The 26269-nt window shown below is 35.7% G+C and overlaps 1 protein-coding gene and 1 pseudogene across 7 annotated transcripts in view; both read right to left on the bottom strand.

The window, feature by feature from the left end:
* The window catches only part of MAPK8 (mitogen-activated protein kinase 8), a 92425-nt gene that overhangs the window by 24590 nt on the left and 41566 nt on the right, over positions 1-26269 (bottom strand). For all 7 annotated transcript variants that reach the window (XM_016142853.2, XM_036223002.1, XM_036223001.1 and 4 more), the window contains exons 2-5: positions 17642-17809; positions 16846-16975; positions 11889-11947; positions 11658-11796 (exon numbers count right to left, since the gene is read on the bottom strand). In XM_016142853.2, coding sequence (XP_015998339.1) covers positions 11658-11796; positions 11889-11947; positions 16846-16975; positions 17642-17763 — 450 coding nt within the window. In that variant the 5' untranslated portion in view covers positions 17764-17809. The remainder of the gene's footprint in view (positions 1-11657; positions 11797-11888; positions 11948-16845; positions 16976-17641; positions 17810-26269) is intronic.
* LOC118604712 lies at positions 6292-6410 on the bottom strand (annotated as a pseudogene).

Genomic DNA, 26269 nt, shown 5'->3' on the forward strand with positions numbered 1-26269 from the left:
AATACTCTTATGATTTTCTTAATAGCCTGGATATGACATACAACATGTTTGCTCTAAGGCCACTGGCAGAACGAGTCATAAGGGCCTGTCCAGTTGTAAGGGAACTGGGAAATGTGGGGAGGCGGACTTCAGAATCAAGGTGAGCACCAAACCCTACCTTTCTGGTTATCAAAAATTCCTTTTCTCCCTTTATTCCATAGTATACTCTCTCCCTTATGATTTTCTTAACACTTTCTTTTTTATAGCTTGTTATAAGAATATAAGATATAATACATATAACGTACAACAAAATATGTGTTAACCAACTATATTATCAGTAAGGTTGACAGCAGGCTATTAGTAGTTAACTTTTGGGGAGTCAAAACTGTAAGCAAATATTTAACTGCACAGGGTAGAGGTGAGTGTCCCTAACCCCCATGTCATTCAAGGGTCAACTGTGTATGAAATGTTCAGAACAGGCAAATATAAGGAGAAAGTAGATTAGTGGTTGCTTAGGGCTGGGGGAGAATGTGACAGGGAAGAATGAGAATTGAAGGCTAATGGGAACAGGGCTTCTTTCAGGAGGGAAAAAATGTTTTAATATCATGGTGACAGTTGCAAGACCTTTGAATAAAAAATGAATTGCACACCTAAGTGGGTAGTGAATTATAACTCAACAAAGAAGTTAAAAAACAGGATACAAATATATAAAATGTTTCTGAATACATATAAGAAACACAACTGGTGAATACTCAAATTTTATATAACTGATAAGAATAGCAGGATATTTTATATACTGCTTCATTTTAGAGCAAAAATAACCTTATATCACTCCATATAAATTAGCAAAATACATGTTCCAAGAATATAATAAAAGGCTGTGTTATCAGTAAAAATGGCAGAGTAGATAGTTCCATAGAAACACCAAAAAGCAGAGTAAAAATAATCAAAATAAACTTTGGAAATCTGGAAAATAGTCAAAGGTTTACAACCAAGTGAATACAGAATCAAGAAACAGGCAGTTTAAATATAGAGGTCCCTCTCAGTTCCTTTACTCTTTCTCTTACACTGTCCTCGTCTGTCTATTATCGCTGTCCTTCTCACTGTTCCTCCTTCTGCCTCTGAGAGGAGACCACACTCTGTCTGTGGAGTGTTACCTATTTTCTAATAAACTTTCCTTTTGACTCCACCTTTGGCGTGTGTGTTGAATCCTTTCTACATCCCACCAAAGGACCTTCTTTTTCTCTCAGTCTATCCCCCCAACTGGGGAAATTTGCCCTGTCCTGAATCATCATTTCTGGCTGACCACGAAAGGATCAAAGAACATAAACTCATCCCGCCCAAGTTTGTCATTGCTCCTCTCATCTGAGAATGGCTAGGATTCATTTCCCTATGCCGTGAAGATCAACTGGCCTTGGGCAAATGGTTGATGCTGCTTCTAAGAAGCTGGTGAGAGACTTGTTCTCTAATGGAGGAGTCCACTGGTCTTGTCTACTTTTCCTACTTTTCTTCCTCTAACTTCCCTGACTTGGTGTCACCAGCAGAATTGCAGAGAAGACCTACTGAGGGACCCTGTCCAAATTCCAAATTAAAAGACTGTGCAGCACTTTTCGGCCACAACAGGATGGGTAAGCCTCCTTGGGAATCTTCTGTTCCCTCCTCTTGGCCCCTTGCTTTCAGTGGGTGGAGTAATGCGTTTTCAGATTCAGGTTCAGCTAGGATTGTGTCCTCAGGTATTTTAAGGGTTAAGGTTCAGGGTGCCCAGGTTCAATTTCCCCTAAGGGAAGAATATATTTTCTCCTTCCTCTACAGCTGGCACAGGCACTTTCCAGCTTGTAGCCCCATGCCCAGTTGTCTGCAGCGAGGACTCATAGGTGCCCTTCCTCCTTCCAAACTAATGATGGGAGGGGGACCAAGAAGTTTGGTCTGTAAATGGTTCCCCTAAACTGTAATACTCTCCCGCAATTAGATCTATTTTGCAAGAAACAGAAAAAGTGGGAAGAAGTTCCCTATGTATGAGCTTCTACGCTTCTTTACCAAGACTGCAATATGCTGATCAGCCCTGCAGCCAGGCCAGGAGTGCCTTCCAGGAGATCTCAACATAATCAGGAATTTTGTACTCCCCCTTTACCCTCAAACTCAGGGGAAAGTGAGCTCTCTGGGAACCTCATCTATTTCATTGCTCCCAGAGAAAACTAAATATGCACCCTCAGGAAGTTACAAATACTGATGATGGGGAAATAATAAGAATATGTGCATGACCTCTGATCTGTATTTGTCAGTATTATATACATATAAGATGGAAGTTAAGAATTCTAATTATGATAGAAAGGAAAATGTATGTTTTTGGTAACAAGGTGTAAAGTAAGGAGATATATTTTGAAGGAAATTGAAGGAAAGGTGTTTGTCTTAAAGTTGATTGGTTATTTCTGTCTGAGTGAAAAGAGGCAAACTGAAGGAATAACAGAAGTTGTAGGTTTGTGAAGAGAAATCCTGAGAGGAAATTTTATGTGACTACACTAAATAAGGCTGGAAATTTAAATGTCAAAAGTAAGCTAATACAAAATTAGAGTTGCTTTCAATATTTCTTAGACTATTGTTCTGCTGCTGTTACGGAAAAGTTTTCTGAGTAGAAAACAAGGATTCTGTGCTTCGTCAAAATAATTTTGTTTTATGTTGCCTTAACCAGTTTTCTGAGGCTTTTAGAGAATATAATAATATTGGACCAAAGTCTGAGGGCCAGACACTTCTGGCTATACATTTCATAAATAAGGCTGTGCCCAATATTAAAAAGGAAGCTCCAAAAGATGGGCCTAGACCTCAACCCTGCAGGCTGCCTTGGTGCCAGAGGTCTTTAAGGTGTCCAATAACTCAGACTGGGCAGAGAAGGAAGCAGAGCACAAAAAGGCACACATTTTATATGCCATAATACAGGGACTACCATCTCGAGGTGACCTGAGGCAAAAAACAGGGACTACCATCTTGAGGTGATCCGAGGCAAAAAACAAAAAACAAAACAAAACAAAACAAAACAAACAAAAAACAACCCTTTCAGGACTGGATACCCTCAACCTTGGTCGGTCATGGTTGGCATCATTGGGACTGGGGTATAATAAATGCACAAATTGCAAAAAGGAAGGGTACTAGAAGAGCAAGTATCCATCTAACCGTGGGAAGCTGGGGAGGGGTGGACCTCATATGCCCTCTCCCCTCATAGTAAGCCTCTCATGAGAGAGCTGCTCTCCTTCAACAACAGAGGCCCAAGCAACTTGCCGGCTTGTCCTAGAGAAATCATTGCAATCACAACAGGGGAGCCTCAAGTCACCCTAGACATGGCAGGGAGGAAAACTGAACTTTTACTAGGTACTATAGCTACCTACTCTGTCCTGGCCCATCCCATGGGCCTCTCCAATACTAACTGCACAATGACGGGAATAAAGAGCCAACCTAAATTAATGTAAGATAACTTACTTTTCCCATTGTGAGACTGGGACTAGTGTAGAAATGTTGCAAAATCAGACCAGTGAGAAACCAAGCATCACTGGGAGAGTTGGAGAACTCATGTTTATTACGCTGGTGGTCCCAGAAGAGCTAGCGCTCTGAAGATCTGGGTGCCGAGCTCAGAGGCAATTTTGCTTTTATAGTGCATGTTTGGCATGGGCCGATTGGTTAGTTTGTCCTCAGACAGTTACAGACTGTAGTAGTTGCTATAGGCTATGAGCAGTTACAGAGCATGAGATTTTCAGACAGGAAATTAGGCAATACATCTGTTATCTAGACAGAACAATCAAAGGGGATGGTGAGTCTTCAGCTGATCTCCAGATCACTCTGCCCTTTGGCCCATGCAGCAAGTATGTCTACAGAAGCAGGACAAAGAACTGATTACAAGGTTAGCTATTTAAGTGGAAAATTTATCTTCAGGACTAGCAGTGAAATTTCCTACCACATGTCAGGACCAGGGTCTGGTGTGGAAAGCCCCTTATTCCAGGAAATGGGACACAGCCAAAAAAGGGGGTAGTCCCCTTGACAATCACACAATACACATTTGTGGGGAACCTGGTGTTAAACCACTCATAGATGACTGGCTTCTATTTCAGGGTTTTCAGTAGAGCACAGCAGCTCCCTCCCTGTGATCTACTGAAAGTCAGCCCTCAATTCAAACAGAAAGAGCCCTATCAAGTTTTGTTAAGTTTCCCACCGGCTGTCAAATGACAAGGAATCAGCAGCTGGGTGTATCTGTCTTGAATTAAACCAGTCTCTTATGAGCCCTTATAGTTTCCTCCAGAAAATTAAACAGGAAGTGCAACCTATTCCTGTGAACTTGTGGAAGACTGTAAGCTCTTGTTCCAAAAAATAGATAAGTCCACAAATCCCAGGGAATCAGGGGACTTTTCTGAATAATTATTCTTTTACCCTGGTGTCTCTGACACTATTCTCTTCAAAATGATTCAATTTCCATTCACTAGATATCTTCACCTTGAATTAACAAACTACCATGAAAAAGTAACTTTACTGTCAATTACCTCTACTACTAATTTGAACTTTCATCTTTTCAATCTTTTTGCTAAGTTCTAGGCTGCAAGGCTTCTTACCACTTCTACATGCTGGAACGACCTCATGTTCTCTGTTTCAGGGCCCTTAGGATACGCAGGCTTCCGGAAATTTTTGTTCCCTAGTAGGCAGAGTCTACAGCCCTATCTCAGCTTTGAAGAATTACATCTCTCAACATCCCCTTAAGAATAAACGAATAAAATCTCTGAGGGGGGAATTAGGTAGGCAGGAGGCAAGAGAATTAAAATGTTAATTAAGCTACATCCAGAGACTGCAATATGCTGATCAACCCTGCAGCCAGGCCAGGAGGACACCGTTAGAACAAAGGAAGATTTCTGGTAGGATTGCTAACAACCCATTCCCCATACCAGTGAAGGGGAAACAGGAACCAATAGTTGGTCATTCCCCATGGCTAAAACCATGGATAACCTAAGGATTAAAGGCTGGGAAGTATCAGCCAGCTAGCAGGCTTCTAGCACTACAACAAACTCTTCCCCTTCATCACCATATGTCCATATCAAAGGAAATGGGAACTAAAGACTGACATATAAACTGAATTCCCTGAACACTCAGGGCCTCTCTCAGTGCCTTTACTCTGTCTCACTCACTGTCCTTGTTTCTCTCTATAGTCACTGTCCCTCTCTCTGCCTCTGTGAGGAGACCACAATCTGGAGCGTTATCCCTTTGCTAACAAACTTTCCTTTTGGCTCTAAAAACAAAACAAACAAAATAAAACAAGAGAAAAGATTTACAGTGATTTTATTAGTCCTTGCTCTACCCATCTCCATGGCTGGAAAGGGGATCTTGAAGAAAGCAGCCTGCATTCTCAGTGTGGGACACTGGTCCTGGACTAGAGTGAGGAAATTTCTTTAAAACATTGTAAGGAAAATGAAGAACCCACACTATACCTGGGACAAAACATTAAAGTTGAGGAAAACAGGACATGAAATACCATTAGATAACATACACACAATAGGAGTCCTTAAAGGAGAGAAAAACAGGCAGAAAGATATTTTTTTAAATAATGACTGAAAACTTGCAAAATTTAATGAAAGGCATTCATCTATACATCCAAACTGATCAATAAATTACAGGGCTAAAAGCAAAAAATCTGCAGACTCATTAAAATCAAACCATTAGAAGTCGAAAACAAAGAATTCTGAGAGCATTGATAGAAATACAACTTGTCACTTATAAGTGATCTTCAATGATATTAACGACTAGTATCTCAAAAAAAAAAAAAAAAAATCACGGAGGCCAAAGCAGTGAAATGACACATTTAAAACACTGAAAGAAAAACATGCCAAACAAAAATTCTATATCCAGAAAAGCTATCCTTCAAAAATGAAGCAGAAATTAAAATATTTTGAGATAAATAAAAGCTACGGGAGACTGTCATTAGTACACTTATCCTATAAGAAATGCTTAAGTGAGTCCTCCAGGTAGAAACAAAAGAACACTGGACAGTAACCTGAAGTTATATAAAGAAATAAAGAATAGTAGTAAAGGTAAATGCAGATGCCAGTATTACTGTATTCTAAGTTTCTATTTTCCAATATGATTTAAAAGACAAATGCAGTAAACAGTAATAAGTCTATCTTCAGAGGCACACAATGTATGAATATGTAATCTGTGACAACAACAATATAAAGGGGAAAAGAGACTGTATAGGAGCAGAATTCTTTTTTTTTAGGCGAGGCAACCCTTGGTTGACCTCACAGATTGCAAGAGCCTTGTCAGCTTATGATCCCTTATTTTTTACGCCTACAGCACCTGGTGTTCCTAGGTGGTCTCCCAACCAAGTACTAACCGGGCCTAACCCTGCTTAGCTTCCAAAATCAGAGTGGATCGGGCTTGTTCAGGGTGGCATGGCCATAGACCAGAATTCTTATATACTATTAAAGTGGTAATAATTCAAAATAAATCGTTATAAATTGAATAGGTTAATTGTAAATCCCAAGGTAATCTTTAAGAGAAAAACTGAAAAATAACATAGAAAAGGAAATGAAAAAAGAATCAAATGGTACACAACAAAAAAGTAATTACACAAAAAAAAGCAGTAATGAAGGAAGTGAGGAACAAAAAGATGTGATACATAAAACAAATAGTACAATGGCCAAGTAATTTATTCCTTATCAGTAATTATTTTACATGCTGATGGATTAAACTCTCCAACTAAAAGCCAGAGAATGGCAGAGGGATAAAAGAAACATGATCCTACTGTAGGCTATCTATTAGACTCCCTTCAGATTCAAAGGCACGAATAAGCTGAAAGTGAAAGACTGGAAAAAGATGTTGTATCTAAATAAAATCAAAAGAGAAGTAGAATAGCTATATTAATATCAGGCAAAACAGACATAAGGCAAAAACTGTTACGTGAGGCCAAGGACAATATATATTGGCAAATGGGTCAATCCAGCAAGAATATATGTATACATACATAATAACAAAGCCCCACAATACATGAGGCGAAAACTGACATAATTGAAGGGAGAAAGAGACAATTATATAATAATAGTTGAAGACTTCTATACCTTACTTTCATCAGTGGACAAAACGAGTAGACAGAAGACCAAAAGAGAAATAGAGAATGTTAACAACACTATAAATCAACTAGACATAACAGACATATGTAAAATATTATCTCCAAAAATAGCAGAATATATATTTTTCTCAAGTGCACATGGAAAGATTATTCAGGGCAGACCACGTTAGGCCACAGGACAAGTCTCAAAACAGTTAAAACACTGAACTCATACAAAGCATCTTCTCTTATCCAACGGAATGAACTAGAAATCAAGAAAATAGAAAAGTGGAAAATTCATACACTTATGTAAATTAACATACTCTTAATGGGTCAAAAAAAACAATTCACAAGGGAAATCAGTAATACGTCAAGATGAATGAAAATGAAAACAAAACATACCAAAATTGAGGGAATGCCGAAAATCAGAGCTCAGGGGCAATTTTATAGCTTTTAACACCCATATTAAAAACAACAACAATGACAAAAAAAAAAAACCCCTCAAATCAATAGCTTAATCTTCTACCTTAAGAAAATGGAAAGAGCAAACTAATCCCAAAGCAAGAAGGTGCTAGAAAATAATAAAGTAGCAAATCACAAAATTACAGACTAGAAAAAAAGAGAAAATCGACAAAATCAAAAGTTGGTTCTTCAAAAAGCAACAAAATTGAAAAACCTTTTCCTAGACTAAGGAAAAAAATGGAAGATGTAAATTACTAAAATCATAAGTGAAGTGGGGACATTACTACTGACTTTACGGAAACAAAATGGATTACAAAAGAATACTATGAGCAACTATACACCGACAAATTAGATAACTTAGATAAAATGGACAAGTTCCTGGAAACACACAATATTACCAAATCTGACTCAAGAAACAGAAAATCTGAACATATCCATGAGAAGTGAAGAGAGTGAATCAGTAATCAAATCTCACAAAAAAGAAAAGCTCGGGACCAAATGACTTTACTAGCAAATTGTACCAATCATTTAATAAGAATATCAATCCTTCTTACACTCTTCCAAAAAATGAATGAGGAACACTTCCTAAACTGAGGCCAGCATTATCTTGATAACCAAATCCAGACTAAGACATCACAAAAAAATAAAACTACACACTAAATCACTTATGAACATAGATCCAAAAATTCTCAGCAAAATACTAGCAAAATAATCCCAGTAACATATTAAAAAATTATACATTATAACTAAGTGGAATTTATTCCAGGAATGCAATCAAGAGTGGTTCAGAATAAAAAATCAATCCATTTAATATACCACACTAACTTTATCAGGGCAAAACAAATGCAATCATCTCAAATGATACAGAAATGCATTTGACAAAATTTAATACCTTTTCATGATAAAAACACTTAAACTAGGGCTAAAAGGTATCTGGTGAAAAATGATCTTATGTGAAGAGAGTTCTGGATTTTTCCCTAAGCTACAGGTGATCTCTAGGTCCCTGGAATGTCCTAACTGAAAGCAGTATCTTTGTTTGCCTGGGGTTTGGGCCACAGGACCGGCTAACAATGTGATTTATGATAAGGCTTTGGGACACATATTAGTTCCAACCTCAAGAGTAACTGGAGACTAAAGGTACTGGTTATAAATCTTAGGAAGGGTTGGAGACTAAAGGCCGGGCAGGGAGTATGTGACTGAGTAGCAAGAATGTATTGCCTGGTTGGCAATACTGTGTATTTTTATACTTTGTAGCTGGGAGGAGAGAATGACTGACTGAAATCTCCATGTTTGGACTTTTCTCAGGTTCTGCCCTATGTATCTCCTCCTTTGGTTGGTTCTAACTTGTATTCTTTTGTTGCAATAAAACTGTAATCATAAGTATAGTGCTTTTCAGAGTCCTGTGAGTCATGCTAGTGAATTATTGAACCTAAGAGTGGTTGTGGAAGCCCCAAATTTGCAGCTAGCTTATCTGAAGTGAAGACAGTCTTAGAAACCTTGTGGTTGGTATCTGAAGTGAAGGCAGTTTTGTGAAGTCTGTACCCTCTGTATATTGTGACTAACTTCAATGCAAAATGGCACTTTCTCAAATAGATAAGAACATTTATGAAAACTCCATGGCTAATATCATACTTAATGGCAAAAGACAAGAAGCCTTTCTTCTAAGATCAAGAATAAGACAAAGATGCTCACTTTTGCCACTTCTATTCAACATTTTACAGGTGGTTTTAGCTAGAGCAACTAGGCAAAAAAGAAACAAAAGACACCCAAATTGGAAAGGAAGAAATAAAACTATTATGCAAATGATATGATCTTATAAAGAGAAAATTATATAACAAAAAAATCCAAACAAAATCCCTATTAGGATAAGTTGAACAAAGCTGCATAATATAACATCAATATGCGAAAATCAATTGTCTTTCTATACATTAACAATGAACAATATGAAAAGGAAATTAAGAAAACAATTCCATTTGTAATTACCTTTGAAAAGAATAAAATACCCAGAAAAAAAAAATTAATAAAAAAGGTGAAAGATGTGTACACTGAAAACTATAAAACATTGCTCCCAACACTAAATTCATATGTTGAAGACCTAACCCCTAATGTGGCTGGCTGTATTTGGAAACAGGGCCATTATGGAGGTAATTAAGGTTAAATAAAATCATAAGGATAGGACCCTAATCCAAAGAATTTGTGCCTTTGTAAGAGGAAGAGCTACCAAAACAAGCATGGGCTTGCCCTCTACCTCGCCCTCATCTGCCCTTCCCCACTCCGCCCATGCACAGAAGAACATGTGAAGACATAGTGAGAAGGTGATTATCTGCAAGCCAGGAAGAGAGGTCTCACCAAAATCTGAATTTGCTGGCACCCAGTCGTAGACTTGTAGCCTCCAAAATTGTGAGAAAATAAATTTCTGCTGTTTAAGTCACCCAGTCTACAGTATTTTATTATGGCGGCTCAAGCAGACTAATACAACCTAAATAATTGGAAAGACATCCTGTGTTCATGAATTGGAATGCTAAGTATAGTTAAGATGGAAAAACTACCTAAGCAATCTACAGATTCAATGAAATCCTTATAAAAAATGGCCTTCTGAATAAATGGAAAAGCAGATATTCAGATTCATATAAAATTTCAATGGGCCCTGAATAGTTAAAATGATGTTGAAAAAGAAGAATGAAGTTGAAGGACTCACATTTCCCCATTTCAAAACTTACTACGAAGTTACAGTGATCAAAAATACAGTGGTAGTGGTGTAAAGACAAACGCGGATCAATGGAATAGAACTAAGAGTCCAGAAATGAAACGATATATCTATGGCCCATTGAGTTTTAACAAGGAGGCCAAGACCATTCAATTGGGAAACAATAGTCTCTTTAATAAATGGTCTGGGACAACTGGATTTCCACAAGCAAAAGAATGAAGTTAGACCATTACCTTACACTGCATACAAAAATTAACTAAAAATGGGTCAAGGACATAAACATAAGAGCTAAAATTATAAAATTCTGACAAAAACACAACATCTTAATGACCTTGGATTTGACAATGGATTCTTAGACATGACACCAAAAGCACAAGCAACGAAAGAAAAAATAAACTGTATTTCATGAAAATTGAAAACTTTTGTATAAAGGCTAACAAGAAAGTAAAGAAATAACATACAAAATGGAAGAAAACATTTACAAATCACAAATATAAGGGTCCGGTACCTTAAATATATAAAGAACACTTATAACTCAACAACAAAAAAACAACCTAATTAAATATGGACTAAAGACTTGAATAAAAATTTCTCCCAAGAAGATATGCAAATGGAAAACAAGCATATGAAAAAAATGCTCAACATCATTAGTCATTAGGGAAATGCTAATGAAAACTACAATGAGAAACCATTTCATATTCACTAGGATGGCTAGAATAAAAAAGCCAATATATACTGGCAAAAATTTAGAGAAACTGGATTCTCGGTCATAAATTGTTACTAGGAATGTAAAATGACGTAGCCCCTATGAAAAACTACTTGGTGGTTCCTCGAAAAGTTAAATATGTAATTACCATATAACCCAGCAATTACACTCCAAGGTAGATACCCAAAAGAATTAAAAACAGGACCTCAAACACACACTTGTACATGAATAGTCATAGCAACACTACCTATAAACGCTAACAGGTAGAAATAACCCAAGAGTCTATCAACAGACAAATGCATAAACAAAATATGCTAAATACATACAATAGAATATTATTCAGTCATAAAAAAGAACGAACTATTGATACATGTTACAACATGGTTGAATCTGAAAACATTAAAGAAGTGAGACACAAAAGGCCACATATTTTATGATTTCATTTATGTGAAATATCCAGAAGAAGTAAACCCACACACACAGAAAGCAGACCAGTATGATGCAAGGGGCTTAGGTGAGAGGGAGAATGGGGAGTGACTGCTTAATGGGTATTAGGTTATCTTCTGAGGCAATGAAAATATTCTGAAATTTGATATTGGTGGTGGATGCCCATGTTGTGAATATTCTAAATGTTACTGAATTGTACGCTTTAAAAATGGTTAATTTTGTTATGTGCATACCACCTCAATCATTAAAAAAAAATTATGATGATAGTATTTTCTACTAACCCGATGAATAATTCCAGCAGAGTGAAGGTGCTTGATTCCACACAGCATCTGATAGAGAAGGTAGGACATTCTTTCATGATCTAGTTCCATCTGAATCACTTGGCAAAGATTTGCATCCATGAGCTCCATGACTATGTAACTTCATGGGTGAAAAAAGATGACAGCTAAAGCGTACAGCAATAATCTAAGAATAATGTACTAACATAATGAAATTTTAATTAGCACACTTACACATCTTGAAATTCTTCTAGTGATTTCTGTGGTGTGAAAACATTCAAAAGGCCAATTATCTGTGGCAAAAGCAGAGAGGATGAAAAATTAGAAACTACTTCATGTTACTTTTATTTGGGTACTACAAATACATGAGCTAAAAAAATCCACCATTAGTTTAAAATGTTTCAAATTTTACATTCTAAGCTCAAGTAATCTCTTCTACATATTAAAACTTTATGGCCAAGGGTTGGGGATAGGGAGGGAATCAGAGCATAGAGGATCTTTAGGACAGTGGAAATACTATGCTGTGTGGTACTGTATTAGTAGATATATGCTATATGTCATTATACATTTGTCCAAACCCATAGAATATACAACACCAAGAGTTAACCCAAATGCAAACTGTGGACTTTGGATAATACAGATGTGTGGTTGCAGGTATAACAAATGCACTCTGGTGGGGGATGTTCACAATGGGGGAGGCTATGTATGAGTGGGGGCAGGGGGTATATGGGAAATCTCTGTACCTTCTTCTCAATTTTGCTAAGAGCTTAAAATTGCTAAAAAAAAAAAAAAGCCATAAAAAATTATATCAACAGAAGAGCTCTATGTAATCCATCCTGCCAACTAAGACTTAATATCAAGAACCTACATCCTCTACATAATGGGAAGGCAATGTTCATATCTTCTGCCCACTCTTATCCATCACAATATCTCTATTAGCTCAGCACTTCCCCTTGAGGATTTTCATAATACTGCACTTTCCCAGTTTCCCTCATTCCCAATCTATTCCACTGGTCTGTCCAACAGATATGTCTTCTTTCCCACTATTCTCTTTGCTCTATCTGTAGCCTTTCCCTGGGTGTCTCCTTCTCCAAACATCTCTATGTGGATCTTTTGCAAATATGAATTAAAATTCCTTGATTGTAAATCTCAGATATACGTATTCATTGCCACTTCTAAAGGAAGTCTCACAAATAAGATAAAATTGAACTCATTATCATTTGTACCCAAATGCCTTAGTTTTTCAGAATGTCTTTTCTTTTACAACAGAACACTCAGAGTGATTTTTTACTCCTTTTTCAGCATTTGTACTGTAACAAATATTTTTTAAAATGTAATCTATTCTATTGTCAATCTGAACTTCAAACTATACTTCCTATTCCCTGTGTTACTTATATAGGGTGGAGATTCTAACATCTCATCTCGAATGTTCATGCTATGATGACTTCTAACACTAGGTTCCCTAAGAATGGTTTTCTGTAAATGTAGCTAGCATTTTATTGCCTATAATATGGTAAAAGAAAGATCTGATCATATTATTTACCTCTTCGAAAACTTAATGCCAAAACTCTCCTGCAGAATATTCAAAGTCCTCAACGACAAGACATCAAAACCCACTACACCTCCTGCTAAGCCCTTTATTAAACTTGATAATTTAGCCATACTAAAATTAAATTTTTAAAAACTCTCAATGCCTTTAAATATACTGTTTCCTATGTTTGTCACTCACCTATTGAACTTGTTATCCCTTCAAGATAGACCTTTTTGGTAGAGTCTGACAACCCCTAGTCCTTGACAGAGCTAAGTCTTTTCTCTACTTTGTCTCCACAGTACTTATATACTATTATGGCATTTAATACACTATACTATAGTCTAATTTTCACAATACCCTTGTCCCAACCACACAAGGATCCTTGTTACAAGAATTGTGTCTGTTCCCTTTTATAGTCCTGGCAAAGAGGAAGATACCTGACACACATTTTTAAAATGTTTGCTGAAAATTATACTTAGGGATGGGAATATTCTTCTAGACATAAACTTCATTAGGGCAGAATCTATGTTATTTATCTAATTATAAAACTTCGCTTATAGAAGGCGTTCAAATATTTGTTCAGCGAATAAATTCAGAATAATAATTTTCAGACCAGAAAAGGTAAAACATTTACTTTTTAAGATAGAAGTAGTGATAAGAAAGCATCTAGCTGCTCTAAATGAATCCAAGTTTCCTAACCAGTTAAACTGCACACTTGGAGACTTAAGAGAAACAGTAACACTGTTCTCATTAATATCTGAGAAATCCTAGAGTAGAAGAGAAATGTTAAGATGAAAGGCACAAAGAGACAGAAAGGAGACTAGTGGTTGCTTAGAGCTGAGGGAAATAGAAATGGAGAATGAGAGCTATATGATATAGGATATCTTTTTGAGGTGATGAAAATGTTCTAGAACTCGCAAGGTGATGGTGACACACATCTCTGAATATATTAAAAACCACTGACTTGTACAAATTAAATAGAAGAGTAGTATGCTGTATAAACTGTATCTCAATAAAGCTCTTATAAAAAAAAAGAAAGTTGTCTTATTTTTCAAAAAGAATAATGAAAAAATTATACCAATCATAGACTAGACAGACAAACAAAAGTCAAAGACTGATTGGGTGGCATATAACTACTTTGAAAGAAATAACAATTACTATGTTCAGGTAAAAATTCATTGAGAAACTTAATTTTCTTCTATGAATAAAAACAATAATAAAGAACAATAGCAGTAAATCAGAGAAATGCAACCAGATATAGCACATGAAGATTTCAAGAAGGTATTTTTTGAAAATGTCTCTAATAAGAATATTTATGTAAATAAAATGAAGAATTGAGAAGAGTTACAGAATACTCAAAGGCTGCTAATGAACTAATCCAAGTATTATGAAGGCATCCTGAGAAAAACAAGAAAGTGAAGCCAACAAATGAAAAGGCAAAGCAAAGAAGAAAAAAAACAACCTCTAACAGTCCAGTAAGAAGAAACAAATTTCACATGTGAAATTTAATAGAAAAAAATAGAAAGTACTATATACTTTTCTTCAAAACCAAAAGAAAAAAGGATGGGAGAGATGTGACTTATTTAAGCAGGGCAGTGACAAAGAATAACTTGCTTAGACAATGCATGTCAAACAGTGACATGGCTTCCAAACAGGATTATAACGTCCACAGTTAAGAGAAGATGACATGCTTCAGTTCCTCTCAGAGGGTTCAATCAGACATGCCAGTACTGTGTGCTGGGTGAGATATCCAAGTGTGTTCAAAGATAAGTGAGCAAGTTGAAAAAGAAACTTAATATCATCAATGAAAAGAGTGGAAAATGCACAGTAATATGAATTTACTTAATATCACTGTACTGAACACTTAAAAATCAGTTAAGATAGTACATTTTATGTTATGTGTATTTTACCACAATAAAGAATAAAAAAGAGAGTGGGGAAAAACCAGAGAAGTTAAGATCAATAAAGATCTGTGCAGAATAATATGAAAATGTTGAAAAGGCAAGACATTACAAAAAAAACCATCATGGAGTAAAAAATTCCATTGCCATTCCTTCTTTCTCTATATTTACTTTTATATTCATTCACTGAATAAATGTTTTGAGCACCTACTCTGCGTCAACATCCTTCTAGGTGGCAAGGTTATTGCCTGGATGGATCTGTGCCATCCCCACTACACGGTTAATCATGAGAAACAAACTTTCCATGCCCTCCATTAAGCTGATAGAACCATCTTTCTTTGCAGTCACCCAGACTCAGGAGGTAGGAAGTTATCTGTCTTCTTAATGTGAAACTAAGGCAATATCATCACCACCACTGCCACAAAATAGGCTACAAGGGGCACGAGAAGGTCTGAGTGCAGGAGGCTACCAGCAGAACCCTGACAAGCAATATATCTGGTTCCCACCTAGAATAATATTGGCAAACACAACTGATTCCCTATCACTGACTGACTTTAATCTTTAGCTCTGTGATTTTAATGCTACTTTTTCTTTCTGGGAAGCTCTCTTCCTTCAATAATCCAGTTTTTACCCCATCTTTAAGAATTAGTATAGGTTCACTCTTCCCCAAGGATCTTCCATTTTATTAAGGCTCAAAGCACAATCTTCTCTCAGTACTTATTTTTCATCCACCATGATTTTGATAATTAAACTGCTACTGCTTTATCATGTTTGCTATTTACCTCTTTATGTATTTGTTTTGTCTTCAAGATAACACTGTAAGCTCCCCAAAAACAGAGCCTAATCCCTAACTTCCATAAATATTTCCCCTTATGACTAATATAGTAATTTCAATACTCAGAGGCTTGCACATAATTAAACTATCTGCAACCAGAAAGTATTGAGCTCTTATCTGATAAACTTCTTTAGGCAAACACCACAAAACATCTCCAGTCAGATACTTTCAGTTTAGTACTTCATAAAACTGTCCCTTGCACAATTCACTCCCAGTTTATTTCTTCTCAATCTGGAGACATTGTTCCATTAAAATAATCCTAGAACTATCAGAATGCTTAATGCAAGCTTTAAAAAGTTTAACAACTCTCAAAATGAGTGAAAGTGATAAGTTTAAGTCTTTATAATCATTAGGAAGTAGAATCAGAATGTTTTTCTACTTTCATCTAAATATTTTTTAAAGTTTCTGCTAAGCTGCTTTATAACCACTGGCTATCCTCAACATAAAATGGCCAGTGAGTATTGGCACCACTTGGAGAGAAGAAAGTAGAGTAGGGAAAATTATCTGAACTTATATCCAATATTATTAAAGTTTTGGTGTCAAAATATAATAGAAACAATCTCTATACTAAGGCTCCAGTTTTCTGAAATGTCAGCCAGACAGAAAACAAAAAGATGATGATGAAGATGGGATGAAGCCCAAAATAAAGTTCTTTAAAAACATCTACTTCCTTAAAAGTCTTTTTGTATATTTAATGTCAGAAAATTGCACAATTTAAATTTCAGAAGCCATTTTTCTTTTGATATAATTTAATGAAGTTGAGAAAAAATTCATACTGTATATATATAAACCTCTTAAACAATATTTCAATCCAGAAGAACAATTTAAAGCACCTAATATTTTTAAAGTTTTTGCTATTCATGTAGTTATGAACGAATCTTTATTTCATCTATACTTAAGAAATTTTCTGAAATGTTCACTTACATTTTTGTGATTAACACATTTCATAAGAACTAGTTCTCTGTAAGCCCGCTTAGCATGAGTCTGATTCTGAAACGGCCGACTTAGCTTCTTGATTGCAACATTTCTTTCAAGAATGGCATCATAAGCTGCACTATAATAAGAAATTCAAAAAACAATTATAAATGGAGTTACAAAGAACAGCCCTATGTATTTCTCTTTGTATACATGTGCAAGAGTTTTTCTGGAACCTGGGAGAACTACAGGGTCGTAAACACTTAAATTTAATAGATTCCTAAACAAATCTGGTTCAAGAAGAGGTAATAAAGGCCTTTTGTAGGAATTAGTTTGTAAATCAACTTTAAAGATACTTATGAGTTTTGGAACACAGATGATATAGCTGACTTGATTCCCCAGTGTAAAATAAGATTTCTGAAATTCCAGAGTTTCATTATAGTGTGAAAGTGATGAATTAAGTGAAGCTTCTTATTAAACAACTAACTATGGGAATTAACAAGCATGTCACTTATTCTTTCTTGACACAGATATCTGTCTCTGCATGGCTTATGACCAAGTATTTAATCATAATTTATACTTAAAGATGGCAGTGCTGACTTACAGCTTTGTTTTGTGAATAATCATACGAAACACCATTAATCCCTGAACAAAAAAACTCACTGTTATAGCTTTAACTTAACTTTTATAGTTTTAATTAAATTTGAGACAAATTAAATATTTACACCAAGGTATCTATATTATGAAAGGAGAAAATAATAGCTGTTAATGATCTTCTGCCTAATTTTTGAAAGCAAAAACTTACCATACTATTCCTTGAGCTCCTGAGCCTATAGGTTTTAAATTCTGATATCGTTTCAGGACTGTGAATGTAGAATCACCAATCTCTACACTATAAAAATTGCTGTCACGCTTGCTTCTGCTCATGATGGCAAGCAATTAATTTAATGGCTTCATCCAAAATTTCACCAAGCTGCAAAACAGAACAAAATGTGATGTTCACAAAATGAATCTGTGTAATCTTAAACTTCACTAATAGTTAACATAGACTGCTAGATCATGTTAAAAGAGCTGCTTTATTATAAAACACCATTAGAAAGAAAAAAAAATCAGCCTGTTCAGCATCTGCTACATTTAAAGAAACTGGCAGTTTATAAAAAGAAACAAAATTTCTACTAGAATAAACAGTTTCTCCAACCTAGAGGTCACCAGTATTAATATGCATAAATGTCTTAATTTATCAGAAAAATATAAAGCACATAATTATAACTAATCATTTTTTCAAGGTCACTTCCACAGTTTCAATTTAAAACCAGACCTTTTTATGTATTTACTATAGAGTACTAAAACCTTAATTTTTGTAAGAAACTGATAAACTTTCATTCGAAAATAATTTACAATCTCATTTAGTTGTGACATAGGAAGAACAACAAATTTATAGGCTAGTAAGCTGGTTAGCATACATCACCCCTACCTAACAAATATAGAACAGCATAGTGCTTGTCACTGTAACAGAGCCCCTGACCCACCAAAGCAATATCTGGGTATAATGCATATGCTGAAGGTATAATGGTTAAAAGAATGAGAAGCAGGATAGAAAATACAAGGTAAAAGAAGAAGATATAACATTATTTTAAGAACGAGAAAATATATGAGAGAAAGGCATTTGTATATGAGGATACAAAACAAAAAAAAAATACTATTTTTTATTGTTTGGGGCATCAAAGCATTACCTAAGTTCTGACCACAGTCTGATTACAAGCCAAAGCAGAGAGAGAGAAAGAGAGAGGAGGGAGGAGGGAGGAGGGAGAGAGAGTGTGTGTAGTTATGAGACAAATGAGACGATGCTAACAAGACAAAAACAAAATCCTGATAATAATACAAGGCAAACAAATTGACAAATATAAAGTGCCTACCATGTGGTAGGCACTCTGCTATGCCTTCCATGTACAGGCTCATGAACTGGACTGTAATAACTACCATATTGTCTTAAGTTTAGGAGTATACATTAAGTCTTAAAATCAAGTAGTATGACTCCTTCAAATTTACTATTCTTATACAAAATGATTTCTAGTTACTTTATCTTTCCATATAAATTTTAGAATAAACTTGTTTATGTCTACAAAAAATACTGCTAGGATTTTAATAGGAATTGTGTGTTACTAGTGACTTTTGAAGAGCTACTTTTGAAGATCAAAGATTTTAAATTTGGGTAGAGTACAACTGATCTTTTTTTTCTTTTATAGTTTGGCTTTGCATGTCTTATTTAAGAAATCATTTTTTGCCTACTTTAAGGTGACAAAGATATTTTCCTATGCTTCTAAGAGTTTTATGGTTTTAGCTCATATTTAATATAAATCTATGATCCATTTCAAGTTAATTTTTGTGAATGATGTAAGGTAAAGGTTAAAGTTTGTTGTTTTTGTTTATGGGTATTTGACTGTCTTAGAACCATTTGTCAAAAACACTACTGTTTCTTCCATTGAATTACGTTAGCATTTTTGCCAAAAATCAGTAAACATATGTGCGAGGGTCTATTTCTGGACTATATTCTATTCCATTAATCTATATGTCTAGCCTTACACAAATCCCACACTGTCTTGATTAATGTAACTTTACCGTAAATCTGGAAATCATGCAATGTAAGTCATTCAACTTCATTCTTTTTCAAAATTCTTTAAGCCAATCTAGGGCCCTTTGCATTTTCATATAAATTTCAGAAATAGCTTGTCAATTTCCACAAAACAGCCTGTGAAGATATTGACTGCAATTGTACGGAGCAGTATGTTACAATTTGGGGAGAAACAATATAAGAAGAATTTTGAGTTTTCTGATCCATGAACATGGTATTCAGCTCCATTTATTTGGCTCTCCTTTAAATTCTCTCAGCAATGTTTTATAGTTTCTAATATAAAGGCCTTGCAGAATTTTGTTCAACTTCTGTAATACTGATATTCTAGATGCTATTATAAATGTTTTCATGTTAATTTATTTTTAAATTTCCAGTTGTTCGATGCCAGTACACAGAAATACAATTAATTTTTTTGTATAATAACTTTGTACTAAAGCTCACTTATTAGTCTCACTAGCTTTTTTTGTGAATTTTAATTTGTGTGCCTTTAAATTCCTTTTCTCATCCCCCACTACACTAGCTATAATTTCCACACAATCCTGAATAGAAATGGTAAGAGCAAACATCATTCCCTTGTTTCTGATCTTAGAAGCATTTAGTCTTTCAGCACTAAGTATGATGTAAATTATAGGCTTTTACTAGATGCCCTTTAACAGGTTGAGAAAGTTCCCTTTAAGTCCTAGTTTATTGAGTTTTTATCATTAATGAGTACTGAATTGTGTGAAATGATTTTTTTCAATCTATTCATATAATCAAATAGTTTTTTTCTTATTTGGTTTTATGATGAATTACACTGATAGTCAACCTTGCAGTCAATTCCTGTAATGAATTCCACTTGGTCAAAGTATCAGCCTTTTTATACACTACTTGATTTGGCTGGCTAAAATTTTGTTGAAGGTTTTTCCATCTATTTTTATGGGGGATACTAGTCTGCAGTTTTTCTTCATGTTAGGGTAATGCTGACCTCATAAAATGAGTAGGGAAGTGTCCCTTCCTTTAATTTTCTCAAAGATTTTGTGTATAACTGATAATGTTTTATCTTAAGTGTTTGACAGAATGCCTCAGAGTAAAGCCTTCTAGGACAAGAGTTTTTTGAGGAAGGGTTTTAACTGCAAGTTGAAAAAAAATTATATAGGGCTGTTTAGATTATTTCCTCTTAAATAAGCTTTGGTAGTTTGTGTTTTTCAAGAAATTTGCTCTTTTCATTTAAGTTGATCAATTTAATGTCTACAATATCTGAAGTCATGCATTCTCTTTCATTCTTGTTATTGCAATTTGTGTCTTTTTTTTTTTTTCCTGATCAGTCTGGCTGGAATTTTGTTATTATTACTGATTTTTAAAAAAGACATTTTAATTTCTGACTTTATTGTTTTGCACCTCTCTATTTCATTGGTTTCTGCACCTGTCTTCATTTCTTTTTGCTTGTTTTGGGATTCTTCTCTTTCAGTTTCTTAAAATGGAAGTTAAGTTTAAGAACTACTTTATATATATATATATATATACACATATGTATATATATATTATAAGAACTTAAAACTATAATTTACCCGTTAAGCACAACTTTTGCTTCATCCCATGGTTTTCATCATTATGTCCATGTTTAATAATAATAAAAGCAAACACTTATATAGAGCTTACTTTATGCCAGATCCTGTTTCAAGTGCTTTATAAATAAATACTCTTTTAATCCTCACAACAGTCCTATGAGGGATTTCTAGTTTACGGTACAGGATAAATTCAATCCCTATTACTACATCTTGGCTGGGTCCATAAGTCTCATATAGTCATTTTGTCTGATGTTTTCTTATGTGAAGATAGGAACTATTGTTTTTCCATGTTACAGATAATAAAATTGAGTCTTACAAAGCTTAATTGCCTATTGTTACAAAGTTACTAAGAGGAAGAGTGAGGATTTGAGTCCTTTACCTGTATACTATTTTGAGTCCAAAATAAACTAATTTTGGTGTGAAGAGGATATGGAGGAAAAGGAAAAGTTTGGAAATATCCAGTTGGTAGCTACAGAATTGGACCTCAGAACAGTACGGATAAAGTATATAAATTCAAGAGTTGTTACTGAAACAATGAGAATGATTATTACTCAAAAGCAGCATAGTAGTAAGAGGCCAACAAGTCAGCTTGTGAACACCCACATTTAATGAGCAATTAGAGAAAGATAAGTCAACAAAGAAGTCAGAGAAGATGTAGCCAGAGACACAGACAGATGTATAAAGGAATGTGATCCACAGCATGTGTGTGGCCATATGCATGGAGATACTGGTGTAGCATTGCCATCAGAAAACAAGATCAAAAGACTGAGACATAAAGAACAATTTCCAAGATAAGGGCATTAAGGATGTCGGTGAAATTTATGGAGGATGAACTTGGTGTACTGTTCTCTCCAGATTGAAGCTGGAACAGCAAGAGTGAGGAGGAAATGGTATGGAGTCTGATGACTCATTAATCTACTCAGGAAAGCCTCTTTAAAAACAGAGGAACTGCAGTTATAAAATTCAGATGTGACTGGTTATGAGTCTCACAAAAACAAAAGACAGGACTTATTCCATTTAATAGAGGTGTGAACTGACGCTCAAACAGGTTAACATGCAACCAAATTTTATGGAAATACTGAGGTTCAGCCTCAGCTTTCAAATTTCACCTCTCAGCTGCCACATGCAAATGCATCTTCTTCAGTTCCATGTATTCTTCAAAGCTTACTCTTCAATTATATTTGAAATAAATAATACAGAAAAGCAACACTAAGAAGGCCCACGTCAGTGATGGATTTGTCTGCAATTTAACTGATGTAAGTAGAAAAATATATGAAGTACAGACTCATTGTAGGGTAATCTCCTCTTCTTCCTTTCCAAAAAAATAAGTTGTGCCTGACTAGCTAGTTACGTCTCTCAAAACATCTGCTTTTTTTCTTTCCCTAGGATGATATGCAAGCAATATAAAATCTTGGACTTAGTGATTCCTCTTCTATAACAAGGTAGTAAAACCATATGAACAATGAGCCAGTCCAGGTCTGAGTACACACTGGCAGGCCTGAGTTAAGACTAGTAGTCTGACCAGGCTTCAGTCACTTCTATCACAAGCTCCAAACCAAGAAAAACAGAATTTTACTCTATTCTCACTCAGGGTATATTGTTAAAGGGAAATTCTTTTGTAACTTTGTAATTGAGATTAGTAAGTGAACAGATAGGTGATGACATATCTTCTTGAAACTGAGGATGGAGAGTGGGTAGGGGAACAAGCTAGACAAGAAAAGAGCTTGAGAAAGAAAATATCTGGAAAATTCCCAGGTACTTCCCCCCATTGTATACACTTAATGAGATTTTCATGCTGATTCCCATTGCAACCTAGAGGGCTATATACCACACTTCCCTTTTTCCCATTCATTTTCCTTGACTGTCACCTTCATCTTAGGATCAGTCTCTCATACTGAGTTATTCTCAAGCATTCTTTGCACATAAGGATCCCCAGACCTTTAACAACTCTACTTTCCCATTAGTCCTCTCATGCTTTTTCTCCCCGCCCACTTTAATTCCATCACCCACCTCGGCCGCCCACTTCCACCCCTGACCTAACAGATGTTGCCATTTCCCTTTTTAAGAACTGGATCTCTGAAGGTGGAGCGCCTCTTCTGTCCCTTCCCACGAGCTCACAGCAAGCACCCAGGGCCTGACCTGTGGCTCCACCTGGGGCGCGAACCCAGAATTTTTTGCGTGTAAAGCAGATGTGCTAACCACTACACATGGAGCCACCTCAGTCCTCTCATGCTTTTACTTCCTTCCTCAGCTTATAATGCCATGGTCTATTACTTAGACCACCATGAAGCCAGTATCCTTCTCTGCTCTCTCCTGATGCATCAACATGAAATAGCACAGTATGGATCAAACTAGCCATTTCCTCCTTTTGAGTCTATATCTAGGCTTAACAAAAAGTTCTAAAGGTGCAAATTGTTACTGCTTTTAGATTCAAGGCCTTCAATTTAAACCAGGCAGAAAATCCTAGATTTCCCTAGTCAGCTATCTTTTCTAATTTCTACAGTATCTATTTCAAATAGTCCCCCTGTTCCTTAAATCATTACTTGCAGATAATACTAATCCCTTATTAGAGAAAACGAAAGTCAGGAAATACCTCAACTTCCTTTTATGTAAACAGCATCCATATTTTTGCTTCATACAATGTAACAATGCTTTAAATAAAATAAGTCTCCTGATCTTGCTCAAATAGTATCACTGTTTCTCCTGCACTCAAATATGGTTAATATCCTGCCATTAAAAAAAATACATATACACTTTAAAAACCCTATTTCACTGTCAATAACAATTGTTCTCTAGCCATTGGCCCCTCTCTCTTCTGCCTCTCATGGCCAAACTACTCAAACACTGTTTGTATTTGCTATTTCGATCTCTTCATCTCCTATAGAGTCCTCTACCCTATGCTTCAATTTTCACCATTTCCATTAAACACATTCACCAAGGTCTCTGACCAGCTTCTGGCCCTGAAACCCAAAAGAATTTTTTCTTATGTTGCCCTGCAACATCCAACACTATATTCTCCTGTGTGAAAAACTCTTTCTTAAAACACTTCATACTCCTGATTTTTCTCACCTTCTGTTCCTTTTCAGTTTTGTCTTATAGGATCTTTTCCCTACTCTCAAAAATGATTCTTTTCAGGACTGTCTTAGTTCTTTTATTATACTTTCCACAAAATCTGCTTCTATGTTCTTCCAGCTCAGGGACTGCTATTATCATCCACTCAGTTATCCAACCCAGACACATAGACATTTATCCTTGATTCTTTATCCTCCCATATCTAACTTATCACGCATTTCTGGAAGTTCAATCTTTACCACAAATTCATTCTCCTCTAACTCACCAGGCTAACTCAGGTCAACACTATCCATTGCCTGGATTACTGTACTCTCCTAAAAGGGGCCTCTAGTTCCACTACCTGTAATTTCACTCTGATGTCAGAGCGCTATGAAGTTAGTTCATTCTGAGAAATCTGCCCAGCCCACATCTCACTGCACCCTCTTAATTATGAGGGGTGGGTTTTGAAGCTGTTACGCTTGCTTATGCAAATATGCGCTCCTGGCCAGAACTGATTAGACCAAAGGGGGTGGGGGGAACTTATTTAGATTAGATTCTCTCCAGGGGATTTGCAACTGGGAGACAAACTAAGAGGCTATGGGTTCGCTTTACAGTTAAAGAAGCAGAGAAGCAAGTATACAATGACAGAACAATGAAGCACAAGCTAGAGACAAGATGCCTTGTGGTGAGGGAGAGGGAGAGCAAGAGCACTTGATACTGATAATCATTTCTGGTTTGAGACCTTTGTGAGGTCCAGTTGTACTTCCTACCTTGTGTATGCTGAACTTTCCTGGATCACTTTCTCTGCCTTTTTCTAGTCTTACTTATAACTAAAACATCCTTAACTAAAATAATCCTTCTAATAAGCCAATTCTATCCTGAATCTCCAATGCTAAAAATCATACCATAGTTCACTTCTGCTCAAAAGATAAAGTCCAAACCTTGCATTAGGATTTTCAGGGTTCTGGATGAGTTGGCCTTGGCCTCCTCTCCAATACCAGAATAGAGCCTCAATGAGCTTCTTTTAGTTCTACAACATACCACAATCTCTCTCACTGCCAAGCTGACACAGGGTTTCATTTTGCCTGAGACATAATTCTCCCCACTCACTTTTCCTGGTCAAGATTCCTATTCATGTCTGAGGGTTCCAGTTTAGTGGTCCATGTACTCACTTTCAGGGCACACAGGCTTTCCTGAATTGTAAATATCTGAGTTCCCCACATGTCTGAGTTTCCCACTGGACTAAAACTCTGTAAGGGCAAAAGTATATGTTTTGTTCACAATTTATGATCAGAAGATACAGAAATATCTATTAATAAATTAATCTAATTAGTTGTCAAATCATTTGACTTTACTCTGATATCCTGATAAATTTCCTATTTTTATAGATACTATCCTACTCAATCTCATTTCTTCTTCTCTAAACTATTTCAATGAATTCTTAACTAACCTCTCTGCCTAATGTCATCCCATTCAAATTCATTCTACCATCGTCTGTAGCAAGTAGGTTTTGTAAGAAATGTTAGTTCTCTCCTCTGCTTAAAAACTACCTCCAGACCAAAGTGCATCCAAATAAACCACTTTTTACTTCTTAAGCATATCAAACTTTTCTGCCTTTTTTGCCTCTGTTTCCTTCTGTGAAATGCCCTTCTCTACCATTTCCAAGTATTCAAACATAATCCATTATATAAGGCCATGAACTGGCACTTTTTGTCTGAAATTTATCTATACTTCTTGTGACACTTAATATTTCTTATACTGTACTAAGTTACTCACATATCTGTAAACTTTTATTTCAACCAAGAAATGTCAACTTCTTAATTACAAAGATAAAACGTAAAACAATTCAACATATGTGAAGTGACTGAGTTATTAATGCCCCCAAATATGATAATAATCATGGTTACTTTTAATTAATAAAATTACGCTTGTCAACATCAACTTTTCATATTTAAAATGTTTTCATTACTGAAGGTTGCTGCTTTGTCCTGGTTAATGATGTCTCTTTAAATGATTAACTTGAAACTTATTTTCTTTTTTTTTTGTTTCCCTTCTTTTATCTTTAGGGCTGACCATCTTGTCCACTCTTCCTTCTGAGTGTACTTTCACTTTCAATAAAGCTATCTTGCTTGCAATTGCTGGGCATCTGTCTTCAATTCATTGTTGCTGGACACCGAGAACCCAAGACCATGAGTTTCAGGAC

Source organism: Rousettus aegyptiacus, unplaced genomic scaffold, assembly GCF_014176215.1.
Source record: "Rousettus aegyptiacus isolate mRouAeg1 unplaced genomic scaffold, mRouAeg1.p scaffold_m13_p_6, whole genome shotgun sequence".
NCBI lineage: Eukaryota > Metazoa > Chordata > Mammalia > Chiroptera > Pteropodidae > Rousettus > Rousettus aegyptiacus.